The following is a 21,493-nucleotide window of genomic DNA, read 5'->3' as shown; positions in this document are numbered from 1 at the left end:
GGCTCTTCTCTAAATTAGGAAGGAACTGGGAAGGTAACAGTGCTGCTGACACCATTTAAAGTCTAGGAAAGGAAAACCCTACTTTCAGTCGTCTTCTGATCATTTACAGATTTCTTTCCATGGATGTGGTAATGTGTTTACAACAACGTTTGCAGCTGCTGCAACATAACATAAACATTGAAAGGACACAAATTCCAAAGTTGAAATAACGACATGCCTTTAATTGTGATTAATGTTCATTACTAATAATCCAAGAACCAATACTCTGTAGATGTATTTTGCAAACTTGAATGACATAATGTGAATTACTCACATAATATGAAACACAAAACTAGGTATTTGACAAAGCCCAGGTTAGAAGCTACAAATTTCTTCAATTCTATAGCACTTAGGGTGTGCAGTCATTTAGATAATTACACAGATTTTGACTCTGGCACAGAGTATCATGTGAATGATTACCTATCTACACACATTTCCCAGAGGCACAATTACAGAGGCCTTAATGGAGAACACCATGCAACTACATATGGAAAAAAATAACGAAAACCCAACATATTTTATCATAAAATGTGACCACATAATGTGATTTATCAGAAAACCAGGCTGGAAAGGGACTCCAAGGATCATCTGGTCCAACCTTTCTTGGCAAAAAGAAATCTCCACAAGATGTTGCTGAGGCACTGAAAAGATGTGGAAAACTGGAAATAGCACTCATTCTGAGAGCATAAATCATCATTCTCTTAAAGATAACACAATTGGATGACTATTTCTCACTAGGAAAAGCAGAAAAGCATTTTATGAGACTCATAAATCCACATCCCACAGACAAGGGAATCCTTACCATTCCTCTCTTTCTCATTTCTATCCCACCCCCTTGGTGCTTTCTTCTATTTTTCAGCAAAGGACAAGGAAAAGCGAGTGCAGTGGGAAACCTGATGGTGTAGGAAAACTAACCCACTTGGTACTTCCCTTCTCAGTACTGACAAGTCTCGAGGGTAAATTCCCTCCTTCCCGTTTTTTTGCTGCTTGGGACATTCCCAACAGGGCTGATCCTGGTGTACTGGAGCAAGCGTGAACACTCACACTGCTTCTGTGGCAAAAACATCAGCACCATCTCTTTAAAGATGTTTTTGAAGGATGGATTTAGCAGGGGATTATAGGTAACCTTATAAGTTAAGAAGTTGTTTCTGGTGCTTTTCTACTCTTCAAACTCCATCTCATCCCATCCCACAGCATTAAATGTCCTGTTTTCAAGTTTGAGGAGGATAAAGAGCATCAAGCACCATGAAAAATAAAAACTGCAGAAAGCACCCACTCATTAAGTAACTTTAAATTCTTCCTCTTGATTGGGAACATACTTTTATACATCTAAAGTGTATGAATTCAAATAGTTACGTCCAATACAATAAATAACAGGCTTCCCCAGGAGTCATATAGAGCACTAATGCAAGGGCTTGTGATACATGGAGCTGTAGAAAGCTTACATTTTGTTTGTTCTCCTTTTGGTTCAGTACCCTGCATTTCCAGCTCTCTCAATAAAAAATGACTTGGACTTTCTGAGTGCCACTAGAAGCAAAAAGTTTTCAGAAAGCCAGGTAAAAAAGATCAGCATTTGCCACATCGAATTAATCCACAGAGGTCTGTTAAGGTAGTGTTTTCTCATACCTCGTGGAGACCAAAGGGTTGACGAGCATTCTGAGCCTGAGAACAGCCACATCAAAGCAGACCTGAGGGTCATCGGGTCCCATGCCCCATGCCACCACTGCCAGAAGGAGCTGCCTCATGGAGAAGTTCCATTTTACCTTATATGAACATTTACATTTTTCAGCAGTAATAGAGTGTTTTGACAAGCTGCAATCAACCTCCAGTCTGCAGTGATTTTTGACTTTTTGTTCCAATTTTAAACACCAAAACCCAAATCTGGACATGGCAATTCCCCATAGTACAGAAATTAAGAGTCAAAGACATTCTCTTCCTAAAACAATATACAAGGCCAAATTAGTAATCTTTTTTGCCTTTCCCCATTCAGCAGAAGGGAATAATCCCATACAATTGCATATGTCTGATATGATTGCCATGGGGAAATTAGAGTCTTACATCTAGAGAAGTCCTAAATTACTAAGGTTTCCTCTGCCGACAAGGGAAAGAAACATTGTCTCCTGGTGATTAAGACTGTAATTATTATTATAAATTTTGAAACACTTTGAATTACGTGGTACATTTCCTTTAAATGGGCACCATCGTTAGTGCAAGTTGATTTGAACCAATGATTTATTCATGGCTTAATAGCCCTGTTTGCTTCACATGCTCAGCACATTTTGCTCAGTATATTGTATTACTGGCTGGTTACTATAAACAGTCCATTTAAATTTAGACAGAAGCTTTTGGAAAAGTTCTATTTCTAACAGATATCTGAATTAGAACACAGTGCATTGATCAGGAACTACTGGTTTCTTCTAAACTGTTTAACATTTACCTGTGTGCCTTAAGTTCTCAAAAATGTCCACAGGTAAATCTCTAGCTGAAGTTCCCATTCAAACAAAGCTTTCTACTCAGGCCAATCCTAATATTCAGTCAACTGAAAATCAAGAGGAAGTCTGCCAGACAGCACTGCCAAATTGTGGAATTTCTGCAAATAAATCAGAATCAGACTTCCCCATGGTGGTGTTAATAAAATACATCTAGCCTCACCAATAAATCTGCAGTACCTTTCTCCATGTTCTGAAGTAAAAAAGCTTTGGATTTACTGGCATTGTTGCAAAGCAGGTCTTAATCAAAAGTCACCATGGAAGAAGAGAAAAAAGTCTTTCAATTTGGCCAGATACACTTCTGCCAAGACATTATACCTTTTTAACCACTGTGAAATTACAGTGTACTTTTCCTACTGAAATTCTTCCAAAGTTCTGGCTTGAAGATGTTGGAGAAAAACCAGAGTACATCACTGATGATGTACAGAGCTCTACAACCAGCTCCTCTTGGACTACTTCACATTTGAATTTTTAAAGATATTGCCAGGAACCAAATATAGTTGTTTGTTCTCCACAGTGCTTTATGAGAGTCATATGCTGTTCCCTCTCCTGAAATTTCCATGTTGCAGTTTCTTAAGTGGTCATCGTTTTCAGGATGACAGTTCTTACTTGGCTCTTTGGAGAAGGAAACATTCCTAAAAGAAGCATCACAGTCAAGTATGTATAAAGCTGGGAGGAGCAACACCTGCTCCCTATAATACTCCTTTCCTCTACTCAGAGCAGGAGATGAAGCCACATGTATGTTAAGAGGCATTGCCTGATTTACAACCTTTTTATCTGAATGGTGTGAAAAATTAGAATCGAAATCAAACATTGAATTAGCTAAAGCCATAAGCTAGAACAATGAGGCAGTGATTGTCCCTGTGTGCTGGGCACTGGTCAGGCCACACCTCGAATCCTGAGTTCAGTTTTGGGCCCCTCACAAGAAGGACACTGAGGGGCTGCAGTGTGTCCAGAGAAGGGAACAGAGCTGAGGAAGGATCTGGAGCACAAGTCTGATGAGGAGCAGCTGAGGGAGCTGGGGGTGTTTATACTGGAGAAAAAGAGGCTCAAGGGGGACCTTATCACTCTGTACAACTGCCTGAAAGGAGGGTGTAGCCAGGTGGGGGTCAGTCTCTTCATCTCATTATCCTGGCAGAGATTTAAAAGACGCATAGATGTGGTATTTAGGGTCATGGTTTTGTGGTGAACACGGCAGTGCTGGGTTAATGGTTGGATCTTGAAGGTCTTTTCCAACTTAAACAATTCTATGATTCTCTGATGTATTGGTATCTTAGTGATGCAATAATTATTTTTGTTAACCAGCACATTTCAAGAAAACACCAGGCTATCAATTAGTATGCAAAAAGTCCATTGTTCAGCTCAAACAACTTGGCTGGCTGTGTCTGCGTTGTCTCAGAACAACACTGAAACACGCACCCCTGTTTGGTCCCTTTGCCTTTAAGACAGCTGTTCATACAAATCCCTGCCTGAGCTGCCAGAATCACTGATAAAACAATTTACCTTTCTTTAGAAGTTGCAACTTTTGGTAAGATGACAAAGGCACACGATTCACTCATGTTGGTGTATGAGTGCCTGTGCCAACAGGGTTGGTTTTGTGTGTGTGTTTTGTAAATACTTGACTTTGAACAACTGAAAATAAAAATCTGGTTTTCAACATAGATGAAAGACAATGAAAGTTATATGAATAAATAAATATTAAGTAATTGATTAATAGGTATCACACTCTCAGGTTCCAGTGCAGCTGTAATTACAGATGAGATTATGCATGGAGATATTCAGAGATTAAGGAAGGAGAAGACTGGCAGAAGAGAGTAAATATTTTCCATGCAGTGAAATCCAGCTCATTGGCTTTACATTGCTTCCCAGAGTGAAACTGTCTCGGCCCACTTCCATGGGAGTGTCACAGGAGAGGGGGCAGTGTGATGAAGACTCATGGCAGGCAAACCCAAACACCAGTCTTGATCTCACCCTTTAGCTTTAAACCCTATATAAATCCATTCACATGGGCAAAGGGTTATGTCTCTGCACAATGATTCAGAAACAGATCTTAAGTGAGAAGGCACCAAGCTGCTTCACAAACTAATTTTGGACTCCTCTTATTGTTGCTTACAACTACCTGTGTTTCGTTGCTCTGCTGTTTTAATGCAGGTCATTTACTACTCAGACAGAAGGGAAAGGGTAAAAGCAGAGGTGCTTGATCTCTTTAATGCATAATCTTACAGCACTTTCAAAATCCATATGTAGATTGCCTTGTCCTGCTTTGAATTTTATCTGGCTTCTTACTTCTCAAGATACTCCCAACACAATTACAGGCAGACACTGTTAGTCCCTGAAGAAATTAATACAGCAGGATTGTGAGGAAGGCAGGGAAGTACAAGAGGCATAAGAAACAGGTCTGATGCATTAGCAGACATCTACCCTCTGAATTCATAGACTTTAATATATTTAAACAACCGATAAACATTTGGAAACTTAGGTGTTACTGGAATTATGAGTTATAATAAACTTTTTGATAGAAAATGCAGAAGAATTGTGCTCTTGGTGGTGGAGGTTGAAAGTTTCTGAATGCCAGTAGCTTTACACAGCTTGGAAATGCACTTAAAAGCTAAAATAATTTTAGATGAAGGGAGAAGGAATGAGACAAAGAAACTAATATGATGTGAGGGGAAACTATAGCTCCACAGGCGGGTGATCTATAGCCTTCACATCCTACCACCAGCACTACTCACAAGGAAGAAGCATTATCCCTGATATAGCTCTTAAAATGCAAACTGGGCACTTCCGACAGAAATAAAGTAAACCAGATGATGGGATGGTGTCATGGTTTATACCTCAGCAAGTAACTAAACACCACACAGCAGCTCACTAATTTCCTTCTCCCTCCAGTGGAAGGGGAGAGTGAAGGGCAGAGGGAAAGGTAAAATTTGTGTGTTGAGAAAAAGACAGTTTAATACCACAAAAATGGAAGGGAAGTAATAATAATAATAGAATTAGAATATGCAAAACAAGTGATTCACAATGCAATTGCTCACCACCTGACAACATATACCCAGCCAGTCCATGAGCAGTGGTCCCTGGCCAGCTTTCCCCATAGTTTATAGACTGAGCATGATACCATATAGTTTGGAATATCCCTTTGGTCAGTTGGGGTCAGCTGTCCTGGCTGTGTCCCCTTCCAGCTTCTTATGCCCCCCTTGCTGGCAGGGCAGCATTGAGAAGCTGAAAAGTCCTTGAGTTAGTGTAAACACTAACTCAAGCTTAGCAACAACTAAAACATCAGTGTGTTATCAACACTATTCTCATCCTAAATCCAAAGCTCAGCATGGTACCAGCTACTAGGAAGAAAATTAACTCCATCCTAGCTGAAACCAGGACAGATGGACACAAACACAGCTTCTTCCAGGTAGCACAGCTCTAAAAATCTCCTTGTCTAGGACAGAGAAAGCAGCACATAGTCTGTCTGAAGTGTATTGGTATGGCAGCAGTCCCCTGGGAAGGAGGCTCTTGTTAAAGACCCCAGCTCGTCATCATCCTAAAGAAATCACATCTTCCGTCTTCCTTTCACAAGGAAGACAAGAATAAACATTACCAGGCCCAGTTTTGTGGCAGGGATATCAATAGCATTGGGGTTTGTTCACAGCTGCCCAGAAAGCCAGCACAAGAGCTTTCTAACCACTCACACCCTCCACAACAGAAAACTGGAAACCATTTTTGACACCTACACAGCCACAGAGATCACAGGCAGGGGCATAAGAAAGGGGCTGTATCCAAGCCAAAGCTGCTTTCATCTCTTTTGCCACTGAAGGACACTTCACTGTCCTTTTACCAACACTGCAGGGAACTTCCACAACAGCTTCCCCTGTTCTATTCCTGTGCCACTTCAAGGCCACTTCAGCAGAGACCTCACCTTCTTTAAAGCTGGCACCAGTCAGGACAAAAGGTCCAAAATTAGAAGACTTTTATACAGTATTGTTTTAGCATGATTGCAAAATACCTATCTTCCTATTAGAGCAGAGCCGTTCAAGCATTTGTTCAAGTAATGTTCAGGTGATTTGCATCCAAAGAAGGGCAGTGAAACAGGTGGAAATGTTAAAAAAATGTGTAGATGTAACACTTAGGGACAGGATTAATGGTGGACCTGGCAGTGTTCAGTTAATGGTTGGACTCAGTGATCTTGGAGGTCTTTTCCAATTCTACTTTGAGCTCTACGGTGCCTGGAGTCATTCTCTCTCCTGAATTCACTCTGTTTTCTGCCACTCTCCTGCCCCCAAGGAACACTCAGCACAGTGGGAGAACAGGACAGGGGCTCAATACCCTACACACAGACACAACATATGCTGTGTTCAATGCCTTTGTTCCCAACAGGGAGGTGCCAAGCCCTGCAGTCCCTGTTGGTGTGGCAGCTCAGAGCTATGGCACTGCAGCCAGGATGCCACTACAAATACAGCTACTGACAGTATTTAGAGGGCTGCCAATTCGAATCCAACCCAGTTTAAAAAGGATTTTAAAAGGGTTCAGCACACACTGAGAACCCTGCTTTCAGGAAGTCCAGGAGTTAAAACAGATCCCTCAGAACAAAAGAGGGTCACTGGTTTCTGAAGAAGTGCAACACACTGCCAGGTGCCTGCCTGTGCTGGCATCCTCGTCCTGCAGTCTGCAACCAAGTGCATTTAGATGCCCCACACACTACACCTTTCCCTAACCTTCCTCACTTCCCTGGTGAAAGATCAGTCTCAGCAGAATCAGAGAAGCAAGGGTATGTGAAAGGACAAACATAAAATGAATGCTTTGCAGGAATTGGCTTCTCTGTCTCTTCGTCTTTAGAAAAAGAAGTGCTTTTCTAGCACGACATGGTGCAGAATAACCATTTGGCTTTCTATTTTAGAATGAATTTGTCTTACATTTCCAGGGCAGAAATCTAAACTCAACAAAGGGCTGCTCAGCACTTCCTCTTCTTTGACATGCTGTATCCTCCCATTCCAGTTTTAGGAGAATTTTAGCCCAGATAAGGAAAGCTTGTGGCCAAGGGCTCGACACAACAACTCCCCAGGCAAGGACATCTTCCACTAGACCAGGCTGCTCCAAGCCAAGTCCAAACTGGCCTTGAACAGTTCCAGGGATGGGGCATCCACAGCTTCTTTGGGCAACCTGTGCCAGTGCCTCATCACCCTCATAGAGAAGAATTTCTTCGTAGTATCTCATCTAAACCAGCCTTCTGTCAGCATGAAGCCCTTCCCCCTTGTCCCGTCCCTACACCCTCTGTAAAAAGTTCCTCTCAAGTTCTCTTGCAGACCAGGCCATAGACAGTTTTATTGATAACCAGGAACTGAAACTCATTTAAAAACAGGGCAGAGAAAAATAGAAGAGTTGATTACAAACCAGGATCACGTTCCAGGAAAAAGGTGTCAGAGTTTGATCATTTGTCTTCATTCCACATGGGAGGAAAAATTGGTATCTTTACACATTTGTTACAGATAATTAAAAGAATCACTTTTAAATGTAAGAGGAAACTGTTAAAGACTGGTCCAATCAAAGCAATGGGAACAGCCCAGCAGCAGCAACTGGTTTTGCAACACTAATGATCAATCAGAAGAAAACCAGCCTCTCCTGGGAGAAATTTGTCTCAAAAAGGAAATAACAAATGAGAGAACTGGAGTCAAAATACCAGTAAGGAAGAACAGATGCTGCCACAGCAAGACTGAAACAGTCTAGCTCCTTGTAAGCCCTGTTTGTTGCTTCCCCACTGCTGTTTCCATATCTGTATAATTTATTCCAAAGCAAATTTATTATTTTAAAGACTCCATGGAGAAGGCAGAGAAGGCTGTGTGTGTGCTAAGGGCCACAGTGCTGGGTATTTCTTGCTCTTGCACACTATTATCAAAGGCTTTGCCTAGTCTGGGATTTAGCAAGACTCTTAATTAATGGCTTCCAATGGTACATCCACACTGAAAAGACTTCTCTCATTAGCTAATTAGTCTATTGTCTTAATTAGGCAAGTCAGTTTTACTTCCTCACTGCCTTGCATGGAAACCCTGGTTTTCCCACCTAGGTTTTCCCTCAAGTCAGTTCCCAGGTTCTCTGTCCTGACTTGCTTTTTGAAAGGACTTGGAGCAAGGTGGTGGCAGACAGCATTGCGTCACCTTTCCATGCAAGTCTAGACCAGGCAGGGAATGCTGTGTTCACTGCAGCTATTCTCCTGAAAACTGGGCCCTCTGGAGTCCCCAGCAAGGTCTTGGGTCATTAGGAACTGGCTCATCAGCATCTGTCAGGAACAAGAGTGCACTGCCTTACAAATTCTCTGTTTTCCTATGAGGATAACGCCAGTGCCAGTGGGGTTGGAATGAGATGATCTTTAAAATCCCTTCCAAAACAAACCATTCTCTAATTCTATCGCTGAAGGACCAAAAGACCAGTACATGTTGCCAAGATGTTCAATCCTCCTAACCTAGGTGAGAAGAGACTGGAAGTCGGGCACCTTCCAGCAGGCTGGGTTTGTCAAACTGCTCTGGGCCGCAATATATCTCAGCAAGGAGTGCAAGTGGTTCATCTGCAGGAGCTGCAAACTTGTACCTTGTCGAGGACAGCAGAGCTGTGACTCCTGCTGCTCCTCCTTGCTCTGACTGCTCTCTCAGCAGAGAACTGTTCCAAGGCAGGGATTTGCTCAACAGCCTCCCACCAGACGTATCCACCCTGTTTCCATCACACATGCTCCTCCTTCTCCCATCACACCTGTGTTTTTCTGCAAGTCCTTGCACCACACTTCTGTCTTCCCTACAGAAACTCCCACAGATGAGCACGGCAGAGGCAAAGTTTGCAATCCATACTGTAAATGTCTGACCATTTTGGTGCCTATCAGCTACACCTACTCTTAAAGTGTTTTGTCAGCAAGCTTTCCACTTAGTCCAATTAATTTTGACTAATCAGTTTAAGACACAAGCCATAAAGGCAGAGCTCACCACTGACTTAATGCTCACATCTTAGGTACAAAAGAAAGTATTTTTTTCATTTTTAGTCTTCCCTTGAAAAAGCCAAGATACAATCTCTGCATTGACAACATGTACTTCTACATTAAAGGCACCAGTACACTTCATTCTAGCTTAATTTCTCCATGCAAAGCAAAGCACTAAAACTACAGAGATGCTGCCAATATTTTTGGAAAGGCCAGAAAGAAAAGAGGCAGAACCAGCTATGGAAAGCAGAGGACAGCTAACTCTTCAAGTCATCTTCATTTTGGGACGCCTCTCCTATGGAGGAAAGGCTGAGAAAGTTGGGCATGTTCAGTCTGGAGAAGGTTCCAGGGAGACCTTACAGCACTAAAGAGGTCTGTAAGAAAGATGGGGACAGACTTCTTAGCAAGGGCTGTTGCACTAGGACCAAGGGGTAATGGTTTGAAACTAAAAGACAGCAGATTCAGATTAAATATTAGGAAAAAGTTTTTTACAATGAGGATGGTGAGCTACTGGCATGGTTGCCCAGAGGTGGTAGGTGCCCCATTCCTGCAACACTCAAGGCCAGATCGGTCAGGGCTCTGAGTGACCTGATCTAGTTGTAGATGTCCCTGCTCTGTGAAGGAGGGTTGGACCAGATGACCTTTAAACGTCCCTTCCAATCTAAACCATTCTGTGATTTTATGATCTTTGCTGCTGCTGTTTATTGAGGTGCTGAGACCATACTGACCATTTGTAAATAAGCTAATAGTGCCAAACTCAGAAAAGACAGATCTTTTCAGTCAGATGTTAACAGATACTGCTAGTGTGAGCATGATCTGCCTTCCACCAGGAGTCAGAAGAGTGGAGGTAAGAGGGGAGCTTGAGAGAAAAGCAGAAATACTAACTTTGGCAACTCCAGACTACTCCAAATGCTACTGGAAGCCTCTTCCAGAAATATTCCATGTTGTCATGCCTTGCTTTCAATCTCTGTACCAGGAACTGGAAAGGGTGTTTCCTGCACTTGAGGTAAAGCTTATGCACCATTATGCCCACATCTTCATGGTGCCGTTGGCCAAACTCTTCCTGAATTTCAGCTCTGACCTCCTCCCTGAACACACAGAGAAGCCACAGGCCTGTCCTGGGGGTGCTGTAAGGCTGGGCTACTTCACTTGCCTGGGCGATCAGTCACAGGGGCTGGGGTTTACTGTTATTTGGGCTGGCTCACGTCAGCTCTGCAGAGAAGACATCAGGCCAGTGCTGAGAGATCTCCACCACCTTCCCAGTACTCCACAATTGAGACAATGTTCAGCAAGTTCCAGAGGAGGGAGGATCTTGACATGGGGAGATTGAAGAACTGTCTCTATAGGTACAGAGGCTGAAGAACAAACTCAGCTGGCAAATGTGCAGTAGCAGAGGAAGATTGCCCAGCCATTCAGCCCTGGCTCTGCTCCCCAAGGCGCCTCTGGCAGTGCCAACACAGAGATATGGCCCAGACAACTTCAGGGAAAAGCTGCAGGTAGGGAATGACACCACACACAGCCCTTGTCTTCAGACAGCACGGGGCCAGGCTAATGACACAGGCTATTGTTCTCCCATTCTGTTTAAAAAAGCAATGATTTGCGTGGATGTTGGCTTCGGAGGATGTGCTTGGCAACGCCAGCAGATAAACAGAAAGGATTTCCATGGAATACTATTTCTGAAAGAAATACATTTAAGTTATTTTTGAAATATTATTAAGTCCAGTAGTGAATATTTTAAATGTGGTATAATCCATTTTCCTAGAAACCAGCCAAGAAAAACCGACAGCAGCACAAGGGAAGTACCACCACGCTGCCATCCCTGTCTCACTGTTCCCTCAGGGTCACGAGCAGGAGCCTCACACGCCTCCCCTGACATCCCCAAACCTTCCCTCCTCCATCACTGTGCCTTAAAAACACAGCTCCCATCAGCTCTTCCCCCACCAGCACACAGGCAAGCCTGGATCCTTCCTGCTGATCCTGACCCTGCTCTCCTATGAGCCAGGGACCCTCCATCAGCCCACAGAAGCCCCAGAGCCAAGTGCTGACAAATGCATTGGGAGGGCCAATGTAAACCACTAAAACAGCTGGGCAGGGGCGTTTCAGCAGCCAGCAGATGGGACTGAGGGACAAAGAAGTGGGACAGTGAGATCTTGATGGCTCTTGCCATTGAAACTGGCCAGCAGATGCAAGCAGGCGACAAGTAGATGGATTGGGTGGGTGCAGAAGAGCCAGCCCTGAGCACAGATCATCATCTCCCAGTCTCCAGTAGTTCTACCCTAAAAGCAGAGCCCAAATCCATTGCCAGGGACCAGGACTCCAATCTTCTACTCCCTCTTATTTTCTCTACCTGCTGTTCACTGCACAAACCCTCCTATGCCATGTTTGTATGCAAGTCCAGGGATAGCTTAAGCTGCAGTGACCATCTCACTGGTCACAGGTCTCCTCACCCTGCAGCACACAGAAGAGAAAGTTAGTTACTCTGCACAAATCACTGGAAAATCCTGGACGGCCTGGAGAACATCTCCTTTTCCTAAATCGCTCCTTCTGAATCTCCTCACAAGTAGGACAGAGCTAAAGCCACCAGAGGAGCCCTGTACCCCCATCCCGGCTCATGCAGGCAGCTGTGGGCACACTGTGGGGGCTGCTCCTTCCCACCTGGCAGTCAGGCAGCATTCCCTGGGGCAGCACAGGCTAGGGCTCCATTTCCTAATGCATCCAAATGTAACTCTCCTGTGGATTTCACCCATCCCATTAAGATTCAATTTGATGTATTTTCTATTGCAATATCTGCAGAAATAAAACTCACAGTTGAGATCTGAAGGCCAGACAACAGACCAAGAGTAAGATGAACTATATTAAACTCCATTTAAGTTATGGCTCATAAAGCCCACGGGGCAGGTTGTGTACCTGCTCAGCACTACAGGGCTGGGGTTCACTCCCAGAAAACACCAGGGTCTCTTGAGCCCATCTACCCTTTCTGCAAAACATGAATGTCTGCAACAGACAGAGCTTCCAGCTCTCCCCACCTTTCCCCTCGGGATGGGGAAGAGGTGCAGCTCGGTCAGTCTGAGCATCCCACTGCCTGCCCTTGGTTGCTTTTGCTGTGCTTGGTACATCCCATCACCACTCCATTAGCACTCCCACTTATCCCCCTCCTCCCTTACCCTCTGTGCATCCTCCTGCCCCAGGCCCACAAGCATTGCATCCATGTCAAAGGACAAGCAGGGATTCAGGGCAGCTGGGACTCTGGGCTGCTGGACCTCAGTCCCCTACAATCACTGCAGCATTTGTAAACATCACACCTGAAGGTGATGCTGGGCATTGTTCAACAAAGCAAGATCTGAGGTCTCTCAACACAAGGCATCAAGGGGACAGTCTCAGAAGACAGGGACTCACTGGTCCTCATTCCAGCTTTCAGGAATGAGGAGAGTTAACATGAGAAAGCTACACCACAGGCTTCCTTTCACATCTTCCAGAAAAAGCAGTCCCATCAGACTGGGGCTGCTGGGGATATGACTGTCCCGGGACTGTGGCACAGCCTTCTCCTTGACAACCAACCCAAAGAACTGTCCTGTTCTCCTCCACCCCTACTCTCTGCTGTGGGACAGACTTGGAAGGAATTAAACATCCTGCACAGAGAGAGAAAAGCAAACAAAATGCAAACAACAAAATGCAAACAAAATAAAAAAAAAAAAGGAAGAGCATAGAAAACCCATCTCTGAATTAATTTCCATTTTATTTATAGACCATGACATGACAGTTGTCTTTCTAAGCCTTTTAATTAATCACAGGGAACAGTTACTTTGAGCATGTATGCCCACCTTCCCTCTTCCTGAAACATGTTCCAGCTTGTGTTGAAGGACAGTCTGCAAGGTAATTAATTATTTACCATTATCTATGCCAGTACTTGGCTCTCCAAATCTTTCAGGAACATCAAGTCCTGGGGCAGCAATGTTCTTTGGGGCTGAAAAGAAGAAAAGCCTTTGCTAGAGACAGGGAAGGGCAAAGGGCTTGGAGGGATTAAGAAAGGGAGAACAGGAGCTCAGCACTGTGCTGAACATGGCTTTCTCTCTTGTTGCAAGGTCCATAGGGTGGCCCTCTGGGGACGCAGGGTGTTACTTTACGTGATACAAGACATAAATCTGCCTAATAACAGTATTTTTGTTTCAACTAATTTGTGGGTAACTTTATAGAGACCTACGTGTGTAACAGAACTTTTGTCAAACACTGCAAAGACAAATATTCTTCAGTTCAGAAATGCCAAAATTACTGTTTCTAGTGGAAACCTGATTCATTCCTCTCAAATCATGTATTTATCACTTGACCACATACCATCTGGCTCCCAAACTACTGGTACACCTGAAGTGCATGCTGAGCACTGCTGACTTACTGAGTGACTAACAGTGCAACTCCATTCCCTAACCACACATCCATGACTTACAGTGCTGTGTTTAAGTCCTACTCCAAACTGGGGTTTGGGAGTGGGAGGAGCAAAAATTTCTGCTGGGAGTTACAGAGTTTCACAAAGGGGCTCCTGAGATCCAGCACTCCTAAAAATACTCTCATCTACATAAAGAGTTTATTCCCCCCCCCCCCCCCAAAAAAAATAGAAAAGGAAAAAAAGCAAACCCAAATACCAGTAGCTTTGACCTCACAGAGTTGATGGGATGGAATCCCCTTGGGAACCCAAACAGAGCTGCATGAAGGACCAATTTAGAAATATTTCTGAAGCTACTGCGCTACAACTTAGGAGCTGCTCATGCCTGAGTGAGCTGCCGCTTCCTCCGGCGCTCTGGGAGCACAGCATGGGAGCAGCACAGCATGGGGCCACAAACGCCACTCAGAGCAAGACAGTGGCTGAGCCTCCTCCTTGGCACTCCGGACACAGCCCAGGAGGAGCCCAGAGCAGCACTGCTGGAAGGTGGGATATGCCAGGGCCTGGATGGGAATCCAACCTGAACCCTCACCAAAGCAGGAGCAGGTGAAGGTGATGCCATCAGAGACCTCTCCAAATCAGCTTGGCCATGGGGCTGTGCCTGTGGCTCCAACAGAGCCCAAACAAATGCCATGTCTCCGTGTCTCACAGTGCAAGACATCTTCTAGGAAAAGATAGGTCAAGACTGTTCTCCACTTTACACTCCTATTACACTTAAAGTTCACACTCACCTTAATCCAAACTGATTTTCTCAAAAGTTTCATCCCCTGTCACTCCCGCTTCTCCCACCTCCCACAGCCAGCGACCCCACTCCAGCACCCCCCTGCAAGAGCCACAGGAGCAGGGGGCTGCAGCAGAGGGACAGATCCATCCCCACCTGCACTCCTGCTCTGCTGCTCCCAGAGCCCACCAGCTGCACTCAGGTACACCCCCACAAGAGACCACTTCCAACAACTTCTCTGCACCAGCCCTACAGCCCATGCCCTCACTGTGCTGAGCCCCAGCCCCAGCCAGGATTCTCCAGAGCAGCCCTAATGCTGCAGGTACCATTCCCATGGCTGGTGCCACAGGGAGGAGCACTGGCAGTCAGCTTGATATTGCAAACTCATCACCAGCTAGTTGGTGAGTCAGTAACAAAGCTAAAAGTAACCACTGGCATGGATTATCCCCCCTCAAGAGCAGAGACATTTGTCAGCAGCTCACCCCTGTGATGTCAAGGTGCCCATCCCTGCTGAAGGGCAAGGGGGGGCTGGGTGCCACCCTTCCACATCAGAGCACCCAGCAGGTGGGGAAGGGGAGACCCTGTAGTGCCAGCAACCTCCTACTGTTAACCAACACACAGCCTGTTTCCCTCAGCAGAGCCCCCCCGAAAGCCCAGCCACCTGCAGCAGGGCCCCCCTAATTTCAGAGGGCCATGGGCTGGGTACATCAGCAGCACTGGTGGGAGTTTGCTGTAGACAAGTGAATCAGTGGAACAGATGAGCAGCTCCTGAAGCATCTACCCACAAAGTACAGCAAGAAGAGATGTAATTTCAGTCTTGTGGCAGATGCTGGAGGGTTTGTGGTCCTAAAAAAAATTTAAAAAAAAAAAAATCTCAACACCTACATACACTAGATAGCTTTCTAGGACAAGGAAATCCTGCAGTAGCTGGAAGAAAACCAATCACAGTTCTCAACTACATTTGAGGTAAGGAAACAGAACATGGTCCAAAACAACATCTCCTAAAGGTCAATCTCACAAAACTAGAAAGAACCAGACACAAAAATAACTGAGAGAAAACACCTAAATATAAGTAAGTGTGACAATGCTTATTGGAGGATGTTTAAAGATGCCTTAGTAGAACCCTCCTTCCCACCAAGAAAAGCAACAGTATATTTTTAAAAAATTATGTGGTTTAAAATAGGAATTTTTTAAGAGCCAAATTTTTAAAAAATTAAGTATGCAACAAATCAAAAATCCACTACAAAATTAGAGCTAGAAATCAACACATTTTATAAATAAAGCTAAAAGATATTTTAAAAACCTAGAGGCAATAGGTATATCAGGAAAAAAGCAACAATCTATCAATACATTAGGCTTGATGCTAAAAAAGGACAGTGAAAGTACCCTGATATAGAGGATGTAGAAAGTATAAGCATTACTTTTTATCTTTGCAAATAAGGATGACTTAAATCTCAGCTATAGCCAAATTCTCTGAGAAGTGAGTTAGGAAGATCCCCAACACCATCTGCTAACCATGCTTCACATCTGTAAGAAAACCTGCACTCAGAGCCTGTAAAGGAGCTCACCCAAATTTCTAACGTTGACTTAAAAAAAAAAATCAAATCAGAAGCATGTCCCAGGCCAGCCAGGAAGTTCCAGAGGTCTTGGAATAATAAATAAAAAACCCTGCTCAAGCAAACAAAAACTTAGCACGGTGCCAGTATTACCAGAGGGCAAACGGCTGACCCGGGAAGTGCAGGCTGGTCACCCTGCCCGTGCTCCCGGCAGGGCAGGGAGCGGCCAGTGCTCAGGGATGGAAACACAACTCCCGTTAGTCAACACAGTTTTATGGCTGGAGGGCTTGTCAAACAGATCCAGTATTTCTTCTGAGAGTTTGCATTTGGCTGACAAAAGTAACTGTGTTGACATAACACATACAGACTTCTGTGTGACGCCCAGCTTTGGCTGGGGTGACAGTTCAAGAACAAAATCCCCCACGCTATGCAAACAGCCGCGTAGTGTATATCCAGAGGATTAAAAGCTGGTTGAGCCCAGTGACCTCATTGGAGTTGTACCTGCACTGCCTGCCCCTACAGAGGTTTTGGATCCCCAGAGATGATGTTCCCAAGAAGAAAAAGGGCCTGTGAGGCAGCAGAAATTGCTCTCTGCACACAAAGCTCCAGGCAGCACTGCTGGGAGGCGTGGGTTTCCACGGGGAATGCATGTTTGGGCTGTGTGCCTGAGTTTGCAGCGAGTTCAGAAGAACTAGAGAAGGGTATTGCCAGAGCCTCTGCCTAGGGAGCAGGCTAACTCATTGAAAAATATTGGCTGGTTTTAGAGCTGATTTTCACACTTGTAAAGCTGGCCAGAGCCAGGATGGAAAGCTGTAAACTCAGCCATGCCAGCAGCCTTTGGCTGGTCCTGATCCCGCACGTGCCACTTTACAAACGGCTCAATATCATTGTTTCTTACTTGGGTCCTGATCTGTGCTCAGCACTCTGAGCACCTTCCAGTAACAACAGTGGACACATCTACATACATTATACCTTCCCAGATGGAAAGAGAAGTAGTGTAAAGTAAGAAAAGTAGAAAACTTTTCTCTTGGAAAGTTTTAGAGGCAACTTCTTGTTCTTCCCAACTCCCCGAATGCCCAGGGCAATAGCAGGATGGTCAGGTTTGTTAAAGTTTTCAGCTGCCAAAAAATTTCATCCCTCCCATAAAGATATACAGACTTCTCTCCTGTGAGAGAAGCAGGGTTATTCCTCACACCCTTCACCCTCAATCATGTAATTGCCCCGCACCGTGGACACACAGACCAAAGCCTGGAGCTTTGTTTGAACCTCTCTGACCATACAGATATCTCCAACTGTCCAGGCAGCTGGATGTAGGAAAGCCTAACACCAGAAGTTCTCCAGCATGACTGGCTGAACAGTCAGCTCTGGATGTGAACTGTCTACCACAAAGGACACCTGGGGCTTTCAGTGAATCCCAGTTTCCTCTGCCCACAGGCACCACCCACCTCCTTCCCCTTGTTCAGTTCCAGGCAAATAGTGATGTGAGATCCTGGCCAGCAGTCACACTCTTGTAGGCATGTGCCATTGTAGCTGTGGGCAGTGCTGAAGTGACAAGTACTTCAGGAAGGTCCAGGGGAATGGACCAAAAGCCACACCCTCACAAGAGCGATCACCCACCACAGCTACTGAAGCAGTGCCAGTTACCCATCCCAGCCTGAATGCAGCTTAACCTGACAATAAAGTTTTAGCTCCAGCTGGATGAGCTGGTGTGAGCTTGCTCCAGAAACGGAGAGCTTGGTGCTTCCAGGATTTGGCAAGAGCTGACACAGCCATCACAGGTGCCCTTTTCATTTATTGAACTGGCTTAGGGTATATTTGCACATGAGCAGATAAACTCTTTGTCCAAAGGACTTTAATCTGGCTGCTGGGCTCCACATGAGCCCCTCTCATTCACGTGGCTGCTCACATGTCAGGAGGAGCATGAACTGAGCTGAGATCCCCGACTTTTTGTCCTGCGTCCAGGGAGCCTGACAGACTGCTTACTTCCCAACACGAGAGATGCAGTACTGTCTGAACACCCTAAGCACGTATGATCTTTTCAGCAAAACAAGAGGACAACACTTAGATGCAGGTTAGACTTTTACTTTACTGAACTTCAGAGCACCACCACTGGCCTGACCGCCTCACCCTCCTGCTGCTGAACCCCTTGATTTAGCACAGGCATTCCCAGTTTAGGCTGTGACTGAAGGAAGAACAGTGCTCAGGTGAACAAAGCAGGATGGGTCTTGGGACCTACCACTGCTTCAAAGTCTGCCACACTGAATTCCCCACTAGTTGCACTCAAGTTCTGTGTGCAACAAGAGCCATATCCCCTCAAATCAGGAAGGTTAGCACTATTTGCACTTGTGTTCACTTTATTCTTACATGCCAACAGCTTGTACAGAGAGCAGACAACAGGCTACTGACAGGGACTAAGATCTGGAAAATATCTCCATAATCACTTTAACACAAAGCTGTTCTTTTTCACTTTCACGGGAGATTTAACTCAACTCACAGTGGAGGCAGCCTTAAAACATGAAATGCATTCAAGTGATCAACGACTTGAAAGGTAATAAAAGCAGTTAATAGCTTCAAATCTGCTTGCAGCCAGATAAACAGCTAGTTATCTTGGGGACAAGGGTAGGGCGCTTCTTTTTCTTCCCCAGAACCACTGATTACAAGCTCACAGCACCCACATTTTAAAGCAAAGCTGAAGAGAACAGCAAATACCTTTTCCAGCTATACTGCAGTTCTCATAAACCCAGTACAGCCTGTCTGTGTACTGTGGGTGCTACGGGCAGCATTTTATGTACCAGTTAAAAAGCAACTCACTATTTGAGGTCACTGCATCCAGTGCCTGCCCAAGCCAATGGCCATTTCTCTGCTTTCTATCATTAATAAATCAATCAAATGTTAGAGGCACTGGAGTGAAATTGTCCCGTCAGCCTTATCTATCAGGTACTTTTACTGAACTCTGTTGAGTTACTGCATATTTACAGGAGACTGAGAGAGAGACAGTGACAAATCAGCATCCCAAAATACTTGTAACTTGCACATCATAAACACTAGAGATATTTAATTAAAGCCTTTTTACAAGCTATAAAACTGAAGGTCATTTTATGTCTCTCTATAAAAGCAGACAGTGATATAGTCCTCATACTCTATGGTACAATTTAAGCAGCACTGCAGAGACTACTTGAAACTCCTTACAGAGCAACTTATATCCAGTATTACTTCTCTGTTAAGACTGATGTCCAGTACTATTCCTTTGCTAAAATAACAAGACTTTGAAGGAAAGAAATTTACACCCTCAAATAATACATATCCTTCTTAAAAATATTTAATAATATCAGCTTAAAAATTTTCCTAGATAAATTCATTTGAGAGGTCAGTACATAAGGCTACAAAGCAGACTTCCAAATTACCCGGGGAAAAAACATGCAAATTCTTCACTCTGCTTTCAGCATAGCAGCTTTACGATGAAAATACTGAAACACTGAAAGGCTGGAACACAAAAGCTACTGTACAGCGTTGTAATGGACTCGACTTAAAAACCCGAGCGCTCTCGCTCAGCACCTGACGCGGCACTCGGAGTCGTCCTCACCTGCGCCTCTGCCCCGCTCCTCCCAGCGCGGGTCGGCTGAAGGGACGTGGGTTTTACCTGAGCTGGCTCCTCCGTTTGCAGCTGCCTCTGGGGGACAAAAGTTTCGAAAAGTCGGAGGACAGCAGCAGCAGCGGGACGGGACAGGACGGGACGGGCAGAAAGTGAGCCGGGAACCCGGCGGCAGCCCGGTCACCGAGAGAAGCGACGGGCGGGCACTGCTCCGGCTCAGCGGCAGCTCGGAGCCCTTGGCCGGGGCAGATCGCACCCGGGGCTCCCCAGCGGAGATGCCCTCACCGCCCCGGTGCGGGGCTGCGGTTGTGCCCCCGCCGCCCCCCGCGGGCTCCCGCCCCGCCACGAGCGGGGCCATGCGGGGCCGGGGCGGCGGAGCCCGGGGCGCGGTGCGGGGCCGCTCCGCCCGCCCCTCGCGCCCGCCCCGCGCCCGCCTCGCGCTCACCGGCGTTGCGGAGCTTCTTGTTCCGCAGTACGGAGAGGATGACCAGCGCGTTGCCCAGCACGTCCACCACGATGGTGAAGATAAGCACGGCCGCCAGGCCGGTGGCGGCTCCCGCCGCCGGGCCCCCCTCCAGCCGGCAGCCCGGGCAGCTCCCGTTGCTCCCCGGCCGCTCCATACGCGCCTCTGCCCGCCGCCGCCGGGGCCCCTCCTCCTCCTCCCGCCCCGACGGCAGCTCTCACCCCCGGGCCGCCGCGGGGAGGAGCGCGCCCCGGGCCCCGTCCCGGCCCGTCCCGGGGCGAGCCCGCCGCCCCCTCCCCGGCGGTGCCGCCGCCCTGCCCGGGGCGGAGCGGGGGGGCCGGGCGGGGGTGCCCGGTGCGCGGCGGGGGCACTGAGGCGCTCTCCGGGCCGATGGCGCCACCGCGCGGCGGCGCCGGGCAGCGCGGGCGGGGGCGGGCGGGGGTCCCCGCTCGGGGCCATCGCCCCGCAGCCCCTGCGCCCCTCCGGCCTCCGCTGCCGCCGGACCCTCGCCCGGCTCCCGCCCTCGGGCAGAGGTGCCGGCAGGTAGCGATTTCGAGGTGAAGTTTCGCACCTCGAGTCGCTGAAGCCTTTCCCGGTGCCGTTGCTTCCCACTGCCCCGCGGCTCCGCTCCCAGCCAGCCACCACTCAGGCAAACCCATCCCCACAGGGACTTTTTCAACCAATTACGGCAGAATAAGACCATTCACTTTCGGTTTAATACTTTTAACCGATTTTAACGTGTGCGCTGCAGAAGCCCCAGCAGTAATGTAAGCTTCAGCAGCCCCCTCGCACGCTTCTCAGCCGCAGGAAAACAGCGCTCGGCCGGAATACCCAGCTCACTGAGTCGGGATACGCAGCTCACTGAGTCGGGATACACAGCTCACTGAGTCGGGATACACAGCTCACTGAGTCGGGATACCCAGCTCCCTCAGCCGGGATACCCAGCTCCCTCAGCCGGGATACCCAGCTCACTGAGTCGGGATACCCAGCTCACTGAGTCGGGATACACACGTCCTGCAGCCCAGCCCCGTGGCTGGGGCTTCCGTGCTTTATTCCACACCAGCACGAGCAAGAAGAGACCAAAGTACTGTGGTCAGACTGTGGCTGCAATACCACAACCACATGAGCTCTCAGCTTTGTTTAGAAAACAAAATCAGAAAAGAGAAAATAGGGATACTGTAGAACCGTAGAATGGTTTGTGCTGGAGAGGACTGTAAAGATCACTCAGTTCCAATTCCCCGTGCCG

General features: G+C 46.6%; 1 protein-coding gene across 1 annotated transcript in view; it reads right to left on the bottom strand.

Moving 5' to 3' along the window:
• Positions 1-20,404, bottom strand: part of GPR50 (G protein-coupled receptor 50) — a gene marked incomplete at its 5' end in the record, with an annotated part of 39,326 nt that extends 18,922 nt beyond the window's left edge. The window contains one exon of the mRNA XM_082289527.1: positions 20,230-20,404. Coding sequence (XP_082145653.1) covers positions 20,230-20,404 — 175 coding nt within the window. The remainder of the gene's footprint in view (positions 1-20,229) is intronic.
• Positions 20,405-21,493: the final 1,089 nt, after the last annotated feature.

Source organism: Coloeus monedula, assembly GCF_965178545.1.
Source record: "Coloeus monedula genome assembly, chromosome: 12".
Classification (NCBI taxonomy): domain Eukaryota; kingdom Metazoa; phylum Chordata; class Aves; order Passeriformes; family Corvidae; genus Coloeus; species Coloeus monedula.
The sequence above is the reverse complement of the archived record's forward strand: the minus strand, read 5'-3'. Positions and strand labels throughout refer to the sequence as shown.